The sequence below is a fragment of the Anopheles aquasalis genome, chromosome 3 (genome assembly GCF_943734665.1).
Source record: "Anopheles aquasalis chromosome 3, idAnoAquaMG_Q_19, whole genome shotgun sequence".
NCBI classification, from domain to species: Eukaryota; Metazoa; Arthropoda; class Insecta; order Diptera; family Culicidae; genus Anopheles; species Anopheles aquasalis.
Genome location: NC_064878.1, coordinates 24,949,096 through 24,971,477, shown reverse-complemented (window position 1 = coordinate 24,971,477; position 22,382 = coordinate 24,949,096). Strand labels below are relative to the sequence as shown.

The following is a 22,382-nucleotide window of genomic DNA, read 5'->3' as shown; positions in this document are numbered from 1 at the left end:
GATGGTTTATTAATTCCTGAGAGTCCTCTCATGCACAATCCAGTCACGAAGCCTAATGGTATCCTAACGGTTGAGTCCTCATTCTGACTGCCACACTCATTCACAAACCACGTGACATTTAGATAAGTGTATGAGAGCCAATCCCTGTGTCTCGACGTGTCTGCTTCGCGTATCAGTCACTGCAGTCCGGCTCTTTCCGGTGGAACAGCTCACCGTGAAACTCCGCACCGAAGAGTAGTAGCTTCGTTTAATCCAAAGCCACCACAGACTCAGGCAGGAAGGAGTAAGCGGTTTATCAGTAATCAAAATCCTCGCCCGCCGTCCCTATGAGAATATCAATATTCACCGAGTCCCTTTTAGCGGCGAGAGTGCGCCTTGTCTCCTTGCCTCCACGGGGACCTCCACGATCTCAGGCGACGCCAGCTTCTCGCGAGCTGCACCGAGAAGACCCTGGGGACAAATAATCCTCTTTGGCAATTTTCGGCATCGACGCGTGATCGATGGCAGGAGCTTATCGGGCCCCAGAGCCAAGTGGTTGCCTGTTGGGCATCTTGACGCCCGGTCGCTGCTTTTCGCTCGACGGAATGGGTAAAAAAAAATCCGTAATTTCAGGCACGTTCCAGCTTCCGCATTCGGCCACTGGCGGCCGGTGCTCCTCCCCCGGGGGTGCGAACTCACTGTACTCTAGTGTCCCATGGGCTGAAGAGGCAGAACATTCGGTGGATAAGAAAGCGTTTGAATTCACGGGACATCAATATACTTCTTTATCTAAAGAGCGCTATGGAGAGAGTGAGCGGGAGGAAGTCGGTTGCTAAATCTTCGATGACTCGCGGATTCACCGCGCATTCCCGTACGCTTACCGGCGAAACGATTCGTTACATTCGAATCCGACGTAATCTTATTTTTCAACCAAAGATAAAAAAAAGAAACGGATTGCAAATGGTGCAGCGTAAATCGAGGGGGTTCGCAATTGGAGCAGTCGCGCTGGATACAGGAATTCCTTCGTTTCGGTTGACAAATCGTCCATTGATGAAGTATTACTTGCCTCTCTCGCAAGATCTCTTAGATCCCGTGGGATGTGAGTGCTGATTTTGATCCAATTGTCATTACATTTTCAAACCCTTGCCAGAAGGCAGAAGATGCACCATCACTGGATCTGAAAGCAGTTCTTTGTGTGTTGTGGGTACCGGTCGATCAAAAGCAGATTCGAACAGAAATAGGGATTGTATTAAATTTGCGTAAATTGGTTCGGGGGTACCTTTAAGCTTACGCTCCGATCGCCGGTGGCTCGTTTCGTGAAGAGGAATGAGCTATCCTGCGACTGGTGCAAGCGAACGCAAGGAAGGAGGCACAAGGGTCTTTTGGAATTCATTTGAAATTGTATGTATGCTGTTGGCTACAGCGATTTCCCATATCATTCCCAATCGATAGTTGTTTGCTGGTGATTGATTTTCAATTGAATATCCCGAACCCCCCGAACGGAACCGGATAATGCACGACTACTAGACTCTCTGGCGCTGGTCCTTCTCCTTCGATCCAGCAAACATCCAGGGTCCTTTAGCGAGAAGGTTGGTTCATTTGGCTGGGAATCAAATTTCATCTCCCTGATGGTCGTCGTCGCCGTGCACAGCAGACAGAGAAATGCAGCACAGTATTGCACACAAACACGCTGTTCCCGGTTGCATCGGTGTCCCCAAAGACGAATTCATCTTCTTCGCCGCTTATGCGACAATGCAACACAATTTGCCGGGTTGCTCGGTCGAAATGAAGTGCCTCAGTGGAACAGGTTATGAGTTTTTCGCCGGAACAGACCTGCACATAGGTGAGGTTCTTTGGTCAAGTTGAGGAAGGTTGGTCGTGCAGGATTCAGGGAACCCTCTTGGCTACCGGAGTTCGACATTCGAGCTCGAGAGTTTGGTGAGAATATTTCAAACTTACGCCTGGCGTTGCCCGGAACTGATTCCTTGGGGGGGGGGGGGGTTCAGCGTTCCTCGAGGTGCAGATCGAAAAGAGGTGGAGGAGGTCGGCAAAAGGTGGAGCGAAAGATTCCATTCGTCTTTCTTTGCCGGAAGAGCTCGTCGAAAGCTAGCTTTCGACGCGACTGCTCACGACCGGAAGGGAATTTCACATTTTTCCGACAGAGGCCAGCAGAAGTAAGTACTTCTCCGTCCTCCTGCTCCGTGGGAGCCCTCCGGGACTGAAATAATCAGTTTTGAGGTAGTTTTGAGTGCTTCTCGAAAACTTTAAACCTCCCTCTATACATTTCTCCCGCAATACAACCTTGCGGGCAGAGCTCTCGGGAATGGAGAAAAGCTCTCCCCGTAACGGAACGGGGGGAATCGAAAAGACCAAAAACAATATTAATTTTCTTACAGTTTGAAACGTTATGAAATGTGTGTATTGCTCGTTCGCTGAACGATCTTGGTGGTGCTAGGGCCAAGGTCCATGGTTTCTTCAGTTCATTCCATTACCGTTACCAGTCGATTTTGCCAGTGTTTTGCCGGTTGCTGGAGAACATTAATTGAAGTTTTGCTGTGACTTGTGGCCACCGCGCTACACACAACCATTAGCCCGCCTAGGTGGTTTAAGCCCGTTCGCTAAATCGTTTTAATCGTTCACACCGCATTTAAAGAGCTTTACCAGTGTTTAGGGATGAGTATTTTTGGTTTCAGGATCGACTTCATATTCCAGACCAGCCGGACCGACCTACCTTTTATCGGACAACACTAACCGGATTCTTTTTGGTTTTTCTCCCTGTCTTTACAGTATTTCCTAACGTGCCGTCTGCTCCCGGCTTGTCCTGCGTCGGCGAAGATCGTAAGTATGAGCCGTTCCATTCGGCTGAATCCTTTAATAGTAATATTACGGTGAGCCAGCTCACTGCTTGCCCTGAAAGCACCTCGAAGGGCGTAGAACGTACGAGAAAACAGATTTAAGGACCTTTTGAAACGAGCACTCTCGATAGTGCTCCCCGAATTAGCTAGCCAGCACCCGAGCTCTTCTTCTCCTTCTCCACCGGATGCACAGGCAGTTACTTAATGTCCGCTTGGACGAACCATGATCGCACACCGTTCGTTGCAGCATCTGTGTGTCATCTCGGGGCTAAAATAATGGCCCCAGCCACACTCATTCCTTGGCATACCGTGACCCTTGGCTCGTTGTCGTTCTGGTTCTTTTCTTTCCTCCGAGGGGATACTCGGACGCGGGATGCCAGACAGCAGGGCGTCATCAGCAGGCAGCTGGTTTGGGGTGCCAGCGAGCGCACACCGCCAGCAATCTTGAGACCAAATTGGCCATTCTCTTTTCCTCGCCCTCTTCTCTCGGCTTTCGGTTCGGAGCTTCGACTTCTACAACGAGAACGCAGGAACGCGGGTCATAATCATAAAATAGTCAGCTGCAACTGTTACAAAAGTTCGCTCCACCGCGTTGCCAGGATTCTCGCGGTGAAGAAGGACCTCCGGAGGAGCTCATAACTAGCTTCATGATCTTCATTAGAGCAGGAACTGGCGGTGGGAGCGGCGCCCGTTTTCGTCGTCCTGCACACGCCATATGCCATTTTGGTTTCTGGTTTCTTCCTCCTCTTCATCGGAATCCCGGGTCCGTGGAGCCATCCGATAATAAATATCGGCAGCTGTGTAGCGCGCGCGCGCGCCCGTGTGCATCCTGTGCGACATTTTGCTATAAATTTTGGCTTCTGGAATAAATCATAGCCAGCTGGTGGTGGTGGTGGCCCCAGGAAGAGTACTCACAGTAACTCTCGGAGCAGAGCGCGTCGCTTCGTCTGAAGTGCAAATTCCATTGACCCTAAACTGTGCTTAACAGGGGGTGCTTCACGTTCGTCGTCGTCGTAGACTATTAAGAAGATCTAGCGGAATGGTCCCTTTTTTATTTGTTGCCCGCAAACTATCGGTTCTGGTGGCGGGAAACCAAAAAGAGGACCCGTCTTCTGATCGTGCTGGGATTTGCTTTTGCGCCCGAAGATTGGCTTTTCGGAAGGACCTCCCCCCGGGGTGGTCCTCTCGTCGTACGCTATTTGTTAACATAAATCTTCCCACGGTCGCCTGGTGGTGTGATCGATGCGTTCGCTTTTCGTGTTCATTCTCTCGGTAACGGAAGTGGATGATGGCGATCCTTGCAGAAGCCAGTCGAGTACATGTGTGCGCGTCCGGAACAGTAGAGAAGCGGGAAGTCGTTTCGATGAAAGCCCCATTCGAGAGACCGTCATCGCTTCCCACCCATAATCCAGCGAGCGCCACGTGAATTCTGGTTGTTTTTTTCTTCATATAAATCCTCGCGATTCTCGATTTAACGAGCTCTCTCAGCCCAGTTGTTATTGTGTGCTGCACGTTTATCGGAACTCGTTGTGCGAATGTGCAGCTTGATCACAGAGTTCCGTTCCGATGCTGATGTTCGCTTGCATGCTAATTGTGTTGCATATTCCGGATGCCTTCGGATACCCGTTACTGTGCCTGCGCCGTCAGTAACGAGCTATGCAATCGTAGCAGCCTTTGCAACTGGAATACTGCAATTTGCTGGACTTGCTGGGCAGTGCAGTGTGATCTGGTGGATCAAAGATTATACAGGGGGATCTCTCCAGTTACATAAAAGGACATCAAAGGTGTAACAAAAGCGGCAAACCAGCTCATCGGGAGCATCCAGCGTTCATGTTACGTGCACCCGACGGTGGAACGGTAATGAGCCGTTACTGTAGTAAATATCGATATTGCGTTACTCGCTGCGAGGAAGCATTGGTCCTGTTTGATGTCGATGATAACTGACGAGTCGCATCCGTTGTTTCACAGGGTCCTCATTGTTCACAGTTGTCTCGTTATTTACCAGGTGTATGCATCTGAAACCGACCTTTTTGATTTGCGAAAAATATGCTTTTTATTGAAAAATGGATAAAAAAACATTATACTCCAAAGCAATAGACATCGTTAGCTACACATTTTAAATTTAGTTTAGGCAATTTTTGGATGAATTTTTGGCCAATAAGGCCTGCAATTTGATGACTTCTAACAATTTCGATGGTTGGTGTTTCTCTCATCAATATCATTACTTTTAAACCGCACTTTGCACTGTGTTTCAGTAAGAGCATACCCACCGTAACCTTCAATAAAAATTTGATGCGATTCGGCCGCCGTTTTTTTTTTCAGATGGTGGCAAAAAACGAACGATGTCGGCGAATAACCGTTTTTGAGAACGGAACTTGCCATTTTAATCGTAATGAAAATATTTGTTATAGTGTCAAATTAGAAAAAATACCGATTATGTTTAACGGATGCCTAATGAACAAAATAAAACAAATAGACTTACTTAAATGCTCCATTTGGCGTAGACATAGCTTTAGAACGAAAAAGTCAGTTTCATATGCATACACCTGGTACAATCCAAATCCCCTCTGTTGTGTTTGCAGACATAGCCATCGAATAGAGAAGGACATCAAAACTGTTTCAGTATTTATGTGGACGCCTGAAAACTTACAAGAGGTTCCTATACCTGTTGGAGCAATACCGGATGTGCTGTCAGCACTTTAATTTGGAATTTTATTTTTCCAAAAACTGTAAACCATCGACAGGATTCGTGAACCTTCTGTTAACGTCCCATGCAAGCCCCAGCAAGGTTTGATGGATCCTTATCTCTCAAGGCGATTGTGAAATGTGACACTTCCACGAGACTGGCCGGTAGGCTCTGTGACCTCCATCTGAAAGGACGATGATTGATCGTGAATCTTTATGGTTTTGACCCCGGATGGCCACTAACCGAAGGAAGAAGCGTCTTAATTGAACACTGGCCAACACAGTAAAAAAAATCAGAGTATCCTATCGCCGTCGCGGCCAGCGCGTCGTCAAGCCGACTTCCTGTGACGCCGGAAACCGACTTTCCGATTCTCCCAAGCACACGCAAATCGCAAATGAATGCCGTGAGAACCGCGAAACCCCGCGGGACGAGAGGTGGGCGCGACAACGCCGCGCTCGCTCGCTCGCAATTAACCTTAGATTTCCCGATAACCTACGCACGCCCGCCCGCCCGCCCGGTTTGCGCCCGTGACATCTAGCCTTTCCAAGCAAACCACGGGTTTTGTGAAGACTTTCATGGTGGCGACGCTGGTGGGAGCTTAGTATGAATCGGCGCCGCTTGGAAGAACAGAGCTTCAAATCACTAACACAACACACCACACCATACCGTACCGTACCGTATCGTAGCGCGCGCGTGTATTTTGCCGAGAACTGCGATGCGTAGCCAGGCGATGTTTCCCCCCCGCGCCGGTTCCCACGATGCTTGGAATCGTGATTGAGGCACAGCACGGCACACGCGATTGCGGTGGGGCTTGAGCTTTCTAGCTCGTGTTCCGGTTTTTGCCGGAATGGATCCGCAAAACGACGCACTCAAACGTGTGCGGACCTGTCAGAGATTGCAGCGACGGTGGCCTTTCGCTGTGCGCCGAGAAGTCCTTTGAAGTTCCTCACAATCTGCATTGGCTGACGATTCGTTTGCCTCGGTATATGATACGGAAACGATACGCCGCGTGGGTGAGGTACGCCACAATAACGAAACGATTGAGTTGCACCACGCAGCAGAGACATGGATGAAACGGACGATGAGGTTCGCCCTCCGAACTGTGCGCGGTGCGTGTCTGTTATTCTAAACACCTCACTTCCCAGCGGGAACCGCAACGCAGATGCAACGGGAATCGTTCCTCGCAAGGACACGCACCCAGAACAGAACTGGCCGGCAATTTACGCAATCCGGCAAATTCCCGGTTCTCCGGCCTTTGTCTGTGGTCCATAGACCGAGGAACTGCTTAGGTGAGCATGAGACAACAAACGGTGGCCACATCTCGTGTCTCTCGTGCCCTCTCGGTGCACCGAGAATGTGGTTTGGGATTTTCCAGCTGATTAAACCGATTCCCGGCTCGCTTCTCGTTAGCGCCGTCTGCGTGCGCCTTGGGTGATGGGAAATCACTGCGGCAACGAATCATGGTGGCCAGTAGACCAGACCACCGTAGGTCAGGTGTCCGATAGATGGTGATTCGATTGCACATTTCTTGCTCCCGCTGCTCCTGTTCTATTTCTCCTGAACCACGTGTGTTCCCTTGGTACGTCCGGTACGGCTTGATTTACTTTTGACGCTGATTGCATAGCAATCGTCTGACGCCGTTATATGATCACCGAGCCATCCTAAAAGGATACCAAGAAACAACTGTGTAAGCCAGATCAGGAAGGATATTGTTCCAAAGAGGCACCCGGACCTGTACTGCAGCCGAGAGTACTTCTTACGTCGGGGACTCTCTTGCTTATCTTGCACCTTGCAGCAACCTCTGCACCTGCGCCATGCTGTAATCGGCTGTCGGTCATCGACCGATGCTGCCGATCCCCTTTCGTCGGTGTCCAGCTGTCAATATTAGAGCAGCCAGTGTACTAGAGTCAGCCACGTCAGCCATCAGTTATGCGGTCAGTTTGAGTCAATTTGAGGACGGGCCGCTTGGGACTGTCGTACTCTCGTACTCTGGATGTCTGCTGCTGCTGCTGCTGGATGGGACGCAGACGTTGCGTTTAATTTTGTAATTAAATCATCCAATTCCCCGGCAATTCCCCCACCCTGGTGGCTCCCTGGAACCGGAACCTTATTGGATTAGGTTGGCCAACGGATCGGATGGGCAGACGACGTAGTGTGGCTTTGCGTCCGGCAATATGCTCAGGAGACGATGGTACTCAGGTATTAGAAGGTGCTCTCGTATCGCATTCACGAAGCTAGACAGACTCTCGTAGGTCCGTAGTGTGCGTCTAATCTGCGGAAGGTATTAGCTCCTGACCGCGGCTTCTCTCCAGAAGCATGTGTCTTCCGTGAAGGACATCTTTTGTATTGCTTCGTCGCTGGAGATTGTGCACTTTGGTGTAAAATTACCGGAAGCTGCTCGCCGATGTGCTCCTTCATGGCCATTGTGCTGCGAAACACAATGCAACTAGCGTGTATCGCGCTATATATGTTGTATAACAGAAGCCATTGTGTGTCCTTCGTAGTACAGCAGAACAGGACAAGGTTTTAGGCTGTCCGAATCGTGAATCACCTCACGCCCGAATGGTTTCCAATGGTCAAGTTTTGGTCCCCGAGGGTTTCCCGAGTTTGCTGCATTTATTACGACCACTCGAGCTCGAATTCCCATTAATGCGCGTATTAATGGATCTGTTCGTGCGTACGATTTTCGAGAATACTTTTTTAAAACATGGAAAAGCATGCAACAAAAGCACAACTCCTGGCAGTCGCGGTCGACTGCATTCGTAGCAAAGTTTTCCGAGTGGAATGCATCCATTGCGTTAACATTCAATCTCGCGTGGTCCGTGGTGTGGTGGATTCGAAACAGTTCGCCAGTTGCGTTCATGCATATGCAAATTAGTTTTAATATGGTACCGCGTGGATATATCACGGGGGTGCCACCTTCCAACCCTTCCGCCTCGAATTGTGTCTGTGACTGGTCACTGATCCGGTGAGGTTGCACCGGAAGCTGCAACAGACTCCCACCGTGATGGTGCTGCTGCTGCGGATCGACTTTTGTCAAGTCATTCGGAATGGTCAGCAGGAGTGATGTGTCCCACCACAGAACCTCATTAGGGGATGGGAAAAGTTATTACCGGAGGCGACGTGTCTGTGTCCGGATGAACATTTAAAACCCATTTCGGCTTGAAAAGCCCATCCCGTTCGTCTCGTTACAGCTATATGCGTCGCGATGGTGTTTTTTGGGGGAGGTGATAGTAGATTATGCCGTGACCACCCCACATTATGGCAGGGGATCATGCGAGTGTTTGATTTAAGCACATTAGATGTATTTTAAAGTCCAGCTTCCTCGCTCACTTTTTAACGAGATATTACGGTTTAAATTGCATTTTCCAACGAAAAATTCGTTGAAAGCTCTGTGCCTGAATGGGGTGCATGGGTTTGGTAAATAAATTTTGATAAATAAGCAAACGCAAACGGTCGTCCTGATCATTGTTAGTGTTAATTAAAACAAGTTTCCCCATGCTGCCACATCCTGAACATAGAACAAGCAGATTGCACCCGAACTGTGGCGGTGTGTAGAAAAAAAAAGGAGAAAAACAATAAAAATATCATTCGGTTATCGATGCACAAGCACCCCGCGTACGTGCGCACGATAAATTGGATCGTGTTTAATGCATGTGTCCTGGGCCAGTGTCCGATGGAAAACGGGGAAAACGAAATTAACCCGCTCCTGTGTGCCTCGGTCTGCCTGTGCTCTGTGTGTCTGCGGCCGCGCGGTGTAGGATCACGAAAACGTGCAAATTAAACATGTCAAGTATTGATTTTAATTCGTTTACCATGTTTGACCAGAGCGTGATGGGTTTTGTTGCGGGTGAACGGATGCCGTGGTGGGGCATTGATGGAAGAGAGGGTCTAGGGCCCATTCGATTCAGCCAGTTGGACGTGTGAATGCTCTCGTCCGAGGCACAACCGATGACGGACAACTATCTGCCATTTTTTTTGTTTTTTTTTTCTTTTCTTTATTGCAAAAAAGCGAAAAAAAAGGATAAAGATAGAAGGGCACATGATGACGAAACGTGCTCCACGGAGACATCAATCTCCCCTTTGGACGGCCGCTTGTTGTATGAGTGCACTGTGCAGCATAGGGTCAGGGCATTTCGCCCGAGTGTGAGGGTTTTTGTTTTTAAATAAATTGCTTCCACTATCATATTTATGTCCCCAATACCCCGAATGCTTCTTTTATGTGCTGTCGCTCTCTCTCTTTCTCGCTCTCGTCCGCTTCATCATTCAGTAGTCGATGGTCGATGGTGGCCCGGCAATGTCACGTCCCGGGTGTTCCACGCGGTGGAATCGTGCTTTTATCTCCCCTTTTTTCCCTGGAAGCTTTTGTTTTTTTGTCTATCGATGTTCGCCGTCGCTTGTGTTCGACATTCTATGAACGTACCAGGGGGGGGGGGGGGGGGGGGGGCAGAAAATGCATTTTATGCTCGCCGAGCGATGCATCACACGATATGCAAATGATGCATGTGTTTGGCCACGCAACCTCACACCCGGCACGTCGCTGCATTATGTTGCGCGGTCTCCCTAAACCCCAGCCTAGAGACGAGGTTGCCGTTGTTGTTGTTTTGCATAAAAAGAGACGAAATGGCATCTTCAAACGAAAGGTTAAAAGGGTCCAGCCATGGATGCTGTAGCCGAAAAACCCAGGATCCCACCCAGGACCAACATCCCTAGGATAGGAGCGCAGAGAGTAGCACTTTTTTCTGGCAAGTGTCGCCTTTTACTCCTCATCCATCCACCCAAAGTGAACTAGTGAGTGGACCACCGAATCAGCTTCGTGTCATATTCACAAAACCAAGGCGACCGGCGATCCCTCGGAGGAAGGAGAAGGATAAATGTGTGCAAATGGGATGAAGTTTCGCAATAAACGCGAATAAAACGGGGGCAGTGACAGAGAGCGAGAGAGAGAGAACAGCGACGGCAAAAAAGGACACCTTCCGCTGCCCACAAACTCTCACCCAACGTTTTCCACAAAAGACAGTTTCATGAAAACTCCCCCCAGGAGCGGGTGCTCCGGAGCTCAATATGTTTGTCATCTATTAAGGGTGCGAGCACCAGTACCAGTATGTGTGTTCCTCTCCTCCCTCCTGCTCACAGTTTCGAGTCGGAGCTTTTTTTCTGGGATGAAAGTTTATCTCGACGTTTAAATGCAATATGAACAACTTAAAAAAAAATGGCGAAATTTTCCAACTTTTCACCCACACGGTGGGACAGGCAGGCGAGCGCAGATCGTATAAATTGCAGTGCAAATTTGTTTATGACACTTTATTTGGCCGAAAAAAGCGTGGGATCCGGAGAGAAGCGAGAGAGAGAGAGAGAGTATTCCAGAATAGACGCTTACGACAATGGCGTTGACGGTAGAGTGTGATAGTGCGACTGCTACTGGAGTGACGCAGATAAATCAAGTGAAGTAACACAAAGCTAAATTGATGTGCCTTGACTGACAGGAAGTGAGAGAGGGAGAGAGAGGGAGAGTGAAAGCTAATGGATAAAGTTGGCCTCATGCGCAACCATCATCTCTAATCCACGGTGGTGTGGTGTCTGTCCTCTACTGCAGCTATTAGCTCATGTTGCTGGCCTTGTTGTTATGTTTCAAAAATGGCTTCATTGATTTACGTACCACCTCTAAACCCCATTGCCTAAAATGACACTCCGAAAACAGTGGCCCGGGACACTTCACTTTGCAGCAAACTGCAGCAAAAAGGTCAACATCGAGTAGCTCTTCTGTACCAGCTCGGCGAAGCTGTTCATCGAGATGTCACCGATGCCCGCGAAGCTGAAGCGTATCATTTGTCCCGATTGACCGGTGAGCAGCAAGAAGGTACGCCTCACATGCCGTTGCTCAGCATCGCGCCCAGTGTGTAGCTTCAGGGTCCACTCGAAATCGTACAGAGCGCTTGCCACCCGTGGCCTCTAATGATGGAGATAATGCGACAGGTGAGCGTCTTTTTGAGGTTCGTCTGCGCAGTCTAGATGCGAAAGGTTTACTTACAAGATCTCGTAAGCTCTCGACACCACGGCACAGCAGAAACGATTCCGCCAGAAAGACGGCCATCGACATGACGTAAACGATGGAGTACGACGAGAGCTTGCCGGTCGCCAGGATGAGACAACAGTCCGCAATTACCAGATAGGTGCTGTAGTACTGCACGAATGCGATCGGATTGATGATCGCCCTCAGCACGAGCAGTTTGCTGTAGAGTTTTACGGTGTACGAAACGAAACAAAGTCGTATTAGCTATACTGTTCCGGGAACCGGGGTTCACTGGATACACTTACTCGAACAGTTCCATCAAGCGAGCAACGTGTGGACGGAGCTTCTCCCGTGCCCCTTTCCAGTGGTCGGCCACCGTCTCCGTTCGCAATCCCCGATTCACCTGCTCGATCGAGTAGATCAATATTTCGATTTCCAGCGCGAACGTGATCACCAGTAGGTAGCACACCATAAAAGCCATACAGTACATCCCACCCCAGCACATGGTGACCACACCGTACACGATCTGAACCTGCCAACCACCGACAATCTGGCCACGGTACTGCAACATAAATTCCTCCAGCGTCAGCACATTGGTGGCAGCGAAACAGACAATCTCCAGCACACTCAACCCAACGACGGTGAGCGTAAACCGATTGGTAGCCCGGTAAAACTCCGACCGCATCCGGTGCACAGTCGCATCACCACACTGGTACTTCTGGTGATCATTGAGAAAGGTGTGCAACTCCTCGATCAGTGGATAGTGCCACTCGATGAGACCGATCCGGACGATGGTGGCACTGAAGTACCACAGCGCACCGAAGATGATCGCAGCACCACCCAAACGATCCTGCCAGTGCTGCACCACCCAGTACGTTTTGTAGATGTACGATAGATAGATCGTACCGAGCAGGGCCCGGTAACAGTACCACAGGGTTCGCCTTTTCCAGTCGCCCATCGGTGCGTAATGGATGGCGAACGCTTTGACAAAGTACCGCTGAATGATGAAGAAGTCCGACCGTCCGGTTTCGAACTCGGTTAAATGCTGCACTAGCTGGCGGTACTTCTGGCCGAGGCTCACCATGATGCTGGTAGTGGTTGGTAGTGGCACCTACTCGCTTGCGTGTCGTTGCCTTTTGTGAAAAGCACCGTCATTTTATAGGATCCTCGTTATCATCGGATGCAATGTTTGGGGGCATCTGTGCGTCATGGCAACAACTGCTTCACACCTCCCGTGTCGATGCACTTGTACCAAGTGATTAATGGAAGAACGTTCGCCGTTTTGTGACGCTCACTGTAATTAGTTTGAGGCGAAAAGAGGTGCCAGCGAAGGTGGGGTGCGCCAGTGTGTTGCATAAAGGCTGCAAAACACTCACCGTACATTTGGCAAACGGACAAATGAGCAGAAAAGCCTTTTAATTAACGAGAGTGCCGCCCCGGTGGGCGTTACTCGTTCGCACGTCTTTGCGGAAGGCATTGATTTAGTAGTGGTGGCCAGGTGTTTGATCTAGGTGTTAATTAATAGGAGAAACGGAAGTCGTTTTGTTCTTCTACACGGTGACGTTTTGACGTTAGAAGTATCGCTTGAAGCCTTCTCGGTGATCCTTTTTTTTCTATTGGCCTTTTGTCGATGACACGATCAAGGCCAGAAAGGGTTGCAGAAATTTAATAATGGAATATTAAACAGTCTCATCGGACTGCAACGTGGTTGTATTTGCGAAATTCTTTGCAATTTTCAGACTACCAAATACCGTTCAACTTAAAATGCTCTCGTTTGTAATGGCTTTGTCATAAATGATGTGAAAGCTAAAATACTTCAATAACAGACCTTGACCAAACGCTGCATTTCTATCCTTTCTTTAGAAAATTCATTTCCAGTTCTGTTGTACTCCTTTTTGCATGAATAATAGAACTTCCCTTGAACTCCAGTGAAATCATAAATCTCATCATCTGAGTTTGCTTTGTAAATTATGTTCGATCCATTTAGCTTCCCGTCATCATTCCTTTCGATTCGAGCATCACAATCCGTCTCCATAAACCCCCCCCCCCCCCCCCCCCCCCGACACCTCTTCCCGTTTCGCTTTGTGGGTGCTAATTGGAATCTGGGAAAGAAGTTTGTTTGTCGCCCTTGTGTTTGTGGCGGTGTTTGCTGTTTGCTGGGAATTTTCCGACGTTCCGACGATTTCCATCTCCCACCAGCGGAGCAGCAGCACCCAGAACCCAGGGCAACTTCGGTGGAATTAATTCGTCGCCGATGGAATCGACCAGGAGCGACCATATGCCCGTCCGGGACTTGTTGCTGCTGGTGGTCGGTCGATGGCGTCGAACTCTTTTACGAGAACCCGCTTCCCGCGGATTGGATTGATTGTACAAACCTGCGAATGGTTTTCACCTCGCATCCGGCGTCCCATGATTGCTGAATGGTGGATTTTTACCAAAGGATCGGGTTGGAGATTTGTTTGCCGGGAGGTGGAGAGTGTCAGAGCGCGTCAGGCGTCGTCGAGCGACGAAGGCCGAAGGCAGCGCAAATTAATCAGCGTACGGCCGCTGTCGATTGGGCCGTGAGGGAATCGTCATCTGCCATCCCTAGAATCCGGGCAGCTTGTAGGCCTCACTCTCTCCCTCTCTCTCTCTCTGGGAGTCGCCTCCAAAATCCCTTGTACCAACCAGCGAAAGACAAACAACAACCAGGAAACACCGTCGGCTGGCTGGCTGGCTAGGAGGAGTTGTTATCCTGCCTGGAACTCGTAACCCGGCACAGGCGGCGGGAGCTTTTTGGTGATCGCAAAAAGCAATCTGCCAGGTCGGCTACGCAATACGCACCCGGCAGAAGAGTCTGTTTGCGTTCCGTTCGCCAGAACCAGCGCCAGCGCCGATTCCTGCTTCGGTTCCGGTTGGTTGTTCTATGTAAATTTGAACACACCAGCTTAGTGCTCGTCCGAGCGTGGCCCTGTCTTTGGTAGTAAACCCCTTTGCTTTCCCTTGGTTGTGTTTTGTAGGCTTGCCCGAGCTCGGCTCAGGCGGCGTACGGGTTCGCCATCTCTCTGGGCTAGCAGTTTGCTGATTGATATTTGATTTCGGGCCACTACGGAAGAACGCGAATACCTTGGCTGGCTCGATATGATGAAGTGGAGGGTTCAACCTGTAAACCCCCTTTTTTTTGTTGCAAACTGACAAGTCCAAATGTCCAATGTGTTCTGTGTAGTAGGAAAGTCAGTCAATATGTTTGTCCGTTTTCCTCCAAGTGAGGCGCCTTGTTCTACGGATCACTCCAAAATGTTCGTCTACACTCATATTTGTGTTGATTGCGTGCTGTTGAATTCGCATCCCACAAATCAAATGTTCGGAACATCCTTCTCGCCAGTAAGAAGGTCAACAGGTGAGCAACGATGCAACAGTTACGTTGTGAAAGGCGTTCAATTGAATTTCAAAGTTTACCGACGACATTTCCGGGGAGGGAGGAATCCTGTTGTGATGTTTGCTTCATTTTGGCCTGAGCAGATAGTGACACCTTGTCAAAAAGGCCTACAGTTAAACGGGTTAATGAATCCGTTGGCAAGTATCCCTGCCTTTCAGTCTTTAAACTTCCACAGCATCGGATGCGTCGACGAGAGATACTTCCCACCTTCCTTTCAATGCTCCAAGTGCAAAAGGTTCAGGGTAATGGGGCTTCCGAAAACTTTTCAGATTAATTACCATAAACCCTAGCTGTGCCCGTACTTGTAGTAGTGATGTGCTGATGCCCAAACACGATTACTGCTTTGCTGTTTTGCTTTAAAATAATTTATCGTTTCACATTTCGATGGCCTGTTGTTTTTTTTTTTGTTGCAACTCCCTGGCGTAGACTCCATTGTACCTTCACTTCATTGTTGTGAACCTCTGTGATTTATTCCAACTGAAATTGGACCAAAAACGGAATGGCCACCGGATAGCAACACTATTCTCTTTAATGTAAATATTATCCTCTCGTCCTTAGCTGAGGACGGTAGCAAGAGAGAGACGGACGCTTCGTTATTGACTCGAGTGACAGAGTGGGCGTGACTGGACGCAGCAGTGGGTGGACTCCCACGGGAATGAGGTTCCTGCGTTTGCTAATTAGGAATGTAAATTGTAGCAAAAGCACAAACCATCCGTGCCACTTACTGACGAATCCGGCCTTCGGTCCTTTGTTCCTGGGGCTGCTGCTCGTTGGTATTCATGCGTCGGTCGGTTGGTCGGTCGGACGGAGCAACTTTGTGTCTCCGAGAAGCGTCCATCCATCCATGGTCCATCGGTTCCGCCCGGCAGTAGTCCTTTGTAGATGAACCGAGGAGAGTTTCTACCTCTTTTCCAGTTTTTTCTTTGCGCTGATTTATTCAAACACTCCAACGCCACAGAGTGCAGAGAGTGGCTCTTCCTGACTTCCTCTACACCTCTGCACCTCGGCTCGAATATGATGATAATTTAATTTCGTCCTCTCGCATCGATTCAATCTGCAATTCAATCGTCATTCACTTCACTGTATGAGTGTGTCACGGGCAGTGAAAAAGTGAACGCACCCCCCTGCTTGCTGCCGGCACATAATTTATGCACATCCTTCTGGCGACCCATCCAGGATTGCTTTTCCGGGCCCCAGGGAAACTATATCGCTACGAAATGTGGCTCCTTTTAATGCTCGGTTTTGATTGCCGGGAGCGAGCGAGCGAGCGGGCGAGCGATCCCCGCCATTAACCCTCGGTTGGGCACCCGGGTACCCGGGTACCCATTTCAAGTTTCAACGAAAAAATGAATGCCTTCCCGTCAATATTTTTTTACGAAACTCCGGATCCCCAAAGTACAACTCATTTTAAGCCGAATTGGCGTTGAAATTGTTTTGATAACTCATATTTAAAGGTAATTATGGCCTGATGAAATTAACACCCGCCCAGTGGCACCCGGGTACCCGGGTACCCCACACGTTGGCTATGCACATGGGCTATGTTTATAAACACAAAACTACACTTTTTATCAACATTTATCCATGTTGACGTGTTTATTAATCGTTAATTAGGTAAACTACAATATTTTGATGAAAAATTAATAACTTTTGAGCTTTTCCATGAGCAATAGGAGAAAAATAATCAACATATTTTGAAACCTTTTATGTGCAATTTAAATTATATATTATTTCTCAAACTGATTAAAAATGGTTCTTATAGTGTAATTTTCTTAACATATGAGCAAAATTATACACTAATCTTCATCAAAAAGGGTTTAGGCGGCATTTTCGTAGACCACAGAAACCAATATACATGGTGCGTTCAGAAAGTGATGAGACTGGATTTTTCCTGACGAAACGGTTTGAGATAAGGTATTGAATTTTTTACGCCAACGTAGAGGCATGATTTAGCTATTCAACGCACTTTATTTCATTCGGCTATGACAAACTGAAAGAAAATGGGACGATTTTTCGTGAACCATGTTTTTAGTTGATGTAACATCGTAGAACGCCCCCTTTCTATGGACCACAGCTCGGATCATCGCGGACCTCTTTCCTGGCATAGAGCCCCCAAACAGAAATGTATGAGGACTTGATGAATTACTGGCACCAACGGAATGTTTTTCTGTAGGTCCGGATGATCCGCGCCAGGAAGAAGGTCCAGATGATCCGCGCCAGACCAATGGCCCAAAGAAAGGGGACATTCTACGGTGTTCCATCAACTAAAAACATGGTTCACGAAAAATCGTCCCATTTTCTTTCAGTTGGTCATAGCCGAACGAAATAAAGTGCGATTGATAGCTAAAACCTTCCTCTACCTTATCGTAAAAAATTAAACACGTTATCTCAAACCGTTTTGTCAGAAAAATCAATTCTCATTACTTTCTGAACGCATCATGTAGCAACTGATCTGATCTCGTAGCTCAATTGTGCCCAATTAACTCAATTAATTATGACTCAAAAGTGCCTTATGGCAATTCCAAACTGATTTATTCGAAGAAATCAATAATTTCAATAACATATTTGCTGGAAAATTCGATCACTTTACGATCTTATTGCTTGCTTTACGACGTACGCGGTAGAGAATGACCGTACGAAGGGGTATCAATGCATTGTGTTCATTATTTTTATTGTTTTTATTGAATTTTGTTGTGATTTTGAAAGAAAAATACGTTCCGAAGACTCTTAAATTAGTTCTAGAACACATTTTTTATCATAAAAGTGATACAAACGATGATACAAGAACATAACAATGCAATGCACATAAATGGGGTACCCGGGTACCCGGGTGCCCAACGAAGGGGTAAACGCCGGGTGCCCAACCGAGGGTTAAAGAGATGAATTGCTTGGTGACGGCCAGATGTCAGACGAACGATGAGGTCGAGGTTCGTAAAGGAAAAGCTTTCGGCGTCCTCCGTTACCGTTGCCGGTCGGCTGGTTGGTGGTGGATGAGATGGTTTGTTACAAAGCTCTTTTCACATCCATGTATCCAGAACCTTCCTTCCAACGTGGCGCTTACGACGTTTGACTTCGCAGAGCCCAGCCAACCCAGAGCGCTCCGATGGCAAAAGTTGGCTGCTCCTTGAGCACGATCACGACGCACGATGATGATGGTTCGGTGGTGGAGGTGGTGGTGGTGTGGTCATGAGCTTACCGTATTACCGGGCAGCCAACCAGGTCGCTCTCCAGGTATACCGCTCGAGTGCCGGCCGACCGGCCGGTACCGGAGAACCACCACTCCTTAATCCGTGGCATCCCTGGAAAAAGGATTATGAATTAAGTATCCACCGTCTTCTTCGGTAGTGCGGTAGCGCCGCGTGATTCCGATCGGCAGCGCACAATATATTCCCTAGAGGAGGGTGGAAAACGTGATCCACGGGGCGGCGGCTTTGCTGTTGCTGAATTTTTGATGCAAAATATACTTAACACAGTGACGACAACTAACAGTCGACTTCCCGGCGGCCCGCCTTCCCGGACTCTCCGGAATAGCCTCGGTGAAATTGCCGTGATGTCGCGCAACAAAGATGAAAACTTGTTATCGTGGTTTGAAAACTATAACTTTTGGGACCTGCGATCGTCCTTAAATCGCTTTCCGGTGCTTCATCAAGCCCCTACCTGTGCTAGGGACGCGGATTGGCGCTTTTGTTTTTAACTATTTTACACTTTATCTCTGTAGCGCAACAAAGGCAAGAGATAAAGGAACTGGTTCGGTGCGATGGCTGCCAAAAAGAAGAGGTACACCTAAAACCCTGCCCGGGTGGCTGCTAATAACCTGACGATACTTCCTGTATTTTCTACCCTTCCGGTGGGTGGCTACCGGTAAATAGGGAGGATTTATGCGGAGGAACCGCTTTATGAATGCTCCCGTGCCTTCGGAAAATGAAAGAGAGGAAGGAAGGAAAGATCCGCATCATCAGGAAGCGGAGGCGCACTATAAAGTGTTTGTGTGGCAGTGTCACGCTGCAGATCAAGGTAAAACGCTGGTTCCTCGCTAGCCAAAAACCTTTTGCTAGTTCCGGGGGCGCTCGCGTATCGCGGAAGTTAGCGACTCGAGGGAGGGCGGATTAGAGATTGTCCACGTGGTGCAGCGATAAATCTGTTTCAAAACATTTCAAAGCCAAACCCGGGGTAAAACTCGAAGGACGTATAGCCGGATCCGGAAGCCGGCCAAACGGAAGAGTTTTCTGGCAATCTCATTATCACCCTCGGATCGCGCACCCCATTCCACCCCAACTCCCTGTATCGTGCATTAGATGTGCATACTAGCGAAACATTTGAATGCCATTGGTAACATTTAAGGACTCTCGGTCGCGTACCATCAAGTGGCAGTGTGCGCATTCAAGGACTTCGAACCACCATCCCGTTATACGTTCCGCTGGATGCGCTTGATACAGAAGAGGATATCCTCTGCGTGGACATGCTAAACGTTGAGAGTGGTGGTGATACCGGAGGGCTTTTTTGGGGGTTTTTGGCGATAAGGTAGCAAGCAAGCACATAACGGTAATGGAATATTAATTTTCTGGTCCTCCCTTTTCCTTTCTCCCTCTTTTAAACTAACCCCCTCTTCATCCCGACGAACCGATGTCGGGAGCGTAGGTCAACCCAGCAGCCATTATTGACTCCGGCTCGGGGGGGTCCGGGGGTGTGCGAGCGCGCGCGGCGCGCGGAAGCCAAAATGGGAATGTATCGTTATGGGTGAATGTGAAATATGAATTGCAACCACCACCCATGGGCCACGTACGCTTATGCAAGCGCTGCTATCGGGAAAAGCGGGCTCGCCCCCGGGGGGCTGATGCATCTCCTGAGCAAACTCCCAAATAATGTGGGAACCCATTTTCATTTCGGTTTATTTTTAATTTTTCGGCGGAAAAGCTCTCCCGATGGGACATAGGGGTTTCCGTGGCTCCCTGCCACGGGGTGCGGAGGGGAATATTAATAAAATATATTGCCAGTGCATTATCGTGCTGGTGGTCGTGTGTCGGGTGGCGTATTTCAAATTCATTTATTTAGAACATAAAGGATCTTTTCGTATCTTGATTGCAAAGGCAGGTTTTTGGAAGTATTGAAGTGTCATAACAGTTGGGGTTAAAAAGCTAAATCTCAAATCACATTAATCTGTTTTAAATCTATCTTAAATTCCTGTTATACAGAACTTCTTGTTAGTTAACAAGTTCTTTTTTTCGTTAATTTAGCGTAATTAAACTTATAATCTGTCAAAAGAGATTCGATTCGTGTTTTTTCTGATGACTCATCACGCAGCTACGATGGGCACCGCAAAAAGTATCTTTTTGCAAACGCACCTTCAGAAATTTGATGCCATGGATGAAGTTTTTAATAAATTTTCCCCAAAATAGAACCAAATATTCTTCAAAAGTGGCAGTTTAATATGAGATTCACTTTAAAAATTAAAGTTAAATGGTTACGTCATAAAAAATCGTCAAAAATGATCCTTTTTTGGTCAGAAATTACCGAAGCCCCCCGCTCAAAGGCTTGTTTTGAGACGCTTTCGAGTCTTGTTGAATCGACTTCAAAGTGTAGAAATTTATAGTGTCCCTATTTTAAAGATGTGCAGATGCTGTAAGGCTTTCTTTTAAAAGAGAAAAACAACAACAACCGACAAATGGTAATCGGGAACTCATTGACTCTTTTTAGCTAAAGACTTGTTAGATAAATTATAAATTATATTTGCTCTTTCCGGAAGTTACAAAATGCTTTATTGGAATGGTCATTCAACCTAATCCTTCATTTCCAACATTACAAATCATTTATGCGCTGAACCTGATCATCTCAAATCTAACTTTTCACATTTTCCACCTTCCCAAAAGAGGAGCGGCCCCTCTGGGTAATTGGCCATAGAGCGCAAAGTGCTGGTGTGACGAGAGCACCAGAAAAGGCCACCATTTCTACGGTTCGGATCGCTCGTACCGCCATGCCATCAATCGGAGAATGGAGCACTCGAGAGTGCTCCGTTCTGTTGCCCACTTTTTCCTTCGCTCCCACTCCAGTTAACCCATTCGGCTTCCATCCGGCGGCTTCTTTCGCCTCGGACACTTATTTTGGGGCCGGGATCACCATGCCTCTCGGAGTTCCTCGGACTTGTAAGCAGTTAACAGTTTAATTGACTTAATCCAATTATCCTTCCGGTGGCCGGAGCGAACGCCGCGCACAGTGAGCGGCCGAGCGTCATGAGCGAGTGAGCGAGCGATCGAGCTCTCAGCTAACAGATGGACCGACGTGGACGAAAGGACTGCTGGAAGTAGTAGTAGTAGTTCCAGGAAGTATCACCTCGATACACACTGCCTGAATGATGAGCTGGAAGATGCTGGAAACGAGCGAAGGCAGTGGGCCACCGAGGGCCGTACCGAGCTTAGCGTAGTTCATCCGCTTCTACTTTCTGGTTTTTTTTATTGCTACCTGCTCCTGACGGGATTGTTGGCATGTCCTTGCCGGCCGCATAAGCCCATAACGATGGCTGGAATGGGGATTGCCGGCCGGCGGGCCGGACGGACAGCGTTTATTGGATTTTCCACCTGGATCGCTGGAGGCAACGGTACCAGCGAATGAAGGATGATGATGTTGTGGCCTTCATTCGTGATGATTTGTTCGTCCACCAACGGTAGCGCAAGGTGCGAACGAATAGCCCATTCGATCATTTAGGGCTGATGGGTACGAACATTGAATTGGATTCTGTGCGGAGGCAGTTGCCAGAGCTCCACAGCATTCGGTGTCTGGCAAGTGGCGCCACAGATCTGCTGCTAATGGTACTCATCGCTCGTATTGCTCGTGGCACTTGATTTAATGTTAGAGCAAAAAAAAAAACACGAGAAGGAAACATTAAACATCCCCACATGTTGCTGTTGTGGTGTGCAATCAATGGCGCACTTGGTTGCTTTCCTTGTGCCGCAGTAAATCCTCTGCAATGATAAAATGAAGATGCAATCAGTTTTACATTGTCTTCAACCGACCATCAACCGGATGAGCTTTCGTTTGTTGCTCGAGGCCAACTTATGGCGTAGACGAGGTAAGCTTGGAGTCCTTTTCGTCCTAAAAACCCATTTCACTACATTGTGCACCTTTACGAGTGTGAGGGCTGTGTGTGCAGAAGTGTGGACACATAATTCCACAAAACCTACACGCAAAAGGCAAATATTAGCATTAGCACTCTTGCTGCGCTCAGGCCATCAGGGACGTAACCATTCACATTCAAAATCTGGTGGTGCGTATCACCTTCCCTCCCTCACTCTCTCCCGGCTGGCATTGTCGTCTGCACGATGCGCACCACCACCATCTCGTACAGGCCACTAGCAGTTCCAAACCAACGGTGATGATGGATGTGGATCTCGTTCGTCTGGAGTACGCAGGAAATGCTTCACTATCTGACCCTATGGCCCG

At 48.4% G+C, this 22,382-nt stretch overlaps 1 protein-coding gene across 11 annotated transcripts in view; it reads left to right on the top strand.

The window, feature by feature from the left end:
• Nucleotides 1-22,382, top strand: part of LOC126578936 (atypical protein kinase C) — a 113,015-nt gene that overhangs the window by 79,488 nt on the left and 11,145 nt on the right. For all 11 annotated transcript variants that reach the window (XM_050242028.1, XM_050242026.1, XM_050242030.1 and 8 more), the window contains one exon: nt 2,767-2,817. In XM_050242028.1, coding sequence (XP_050097985.1) covers nt 2,767-2,817 — 51 coding nt within the window. The remainder of the gene's footprint in view (nt 1-2,766; nt 2,818-22,382) is intronic.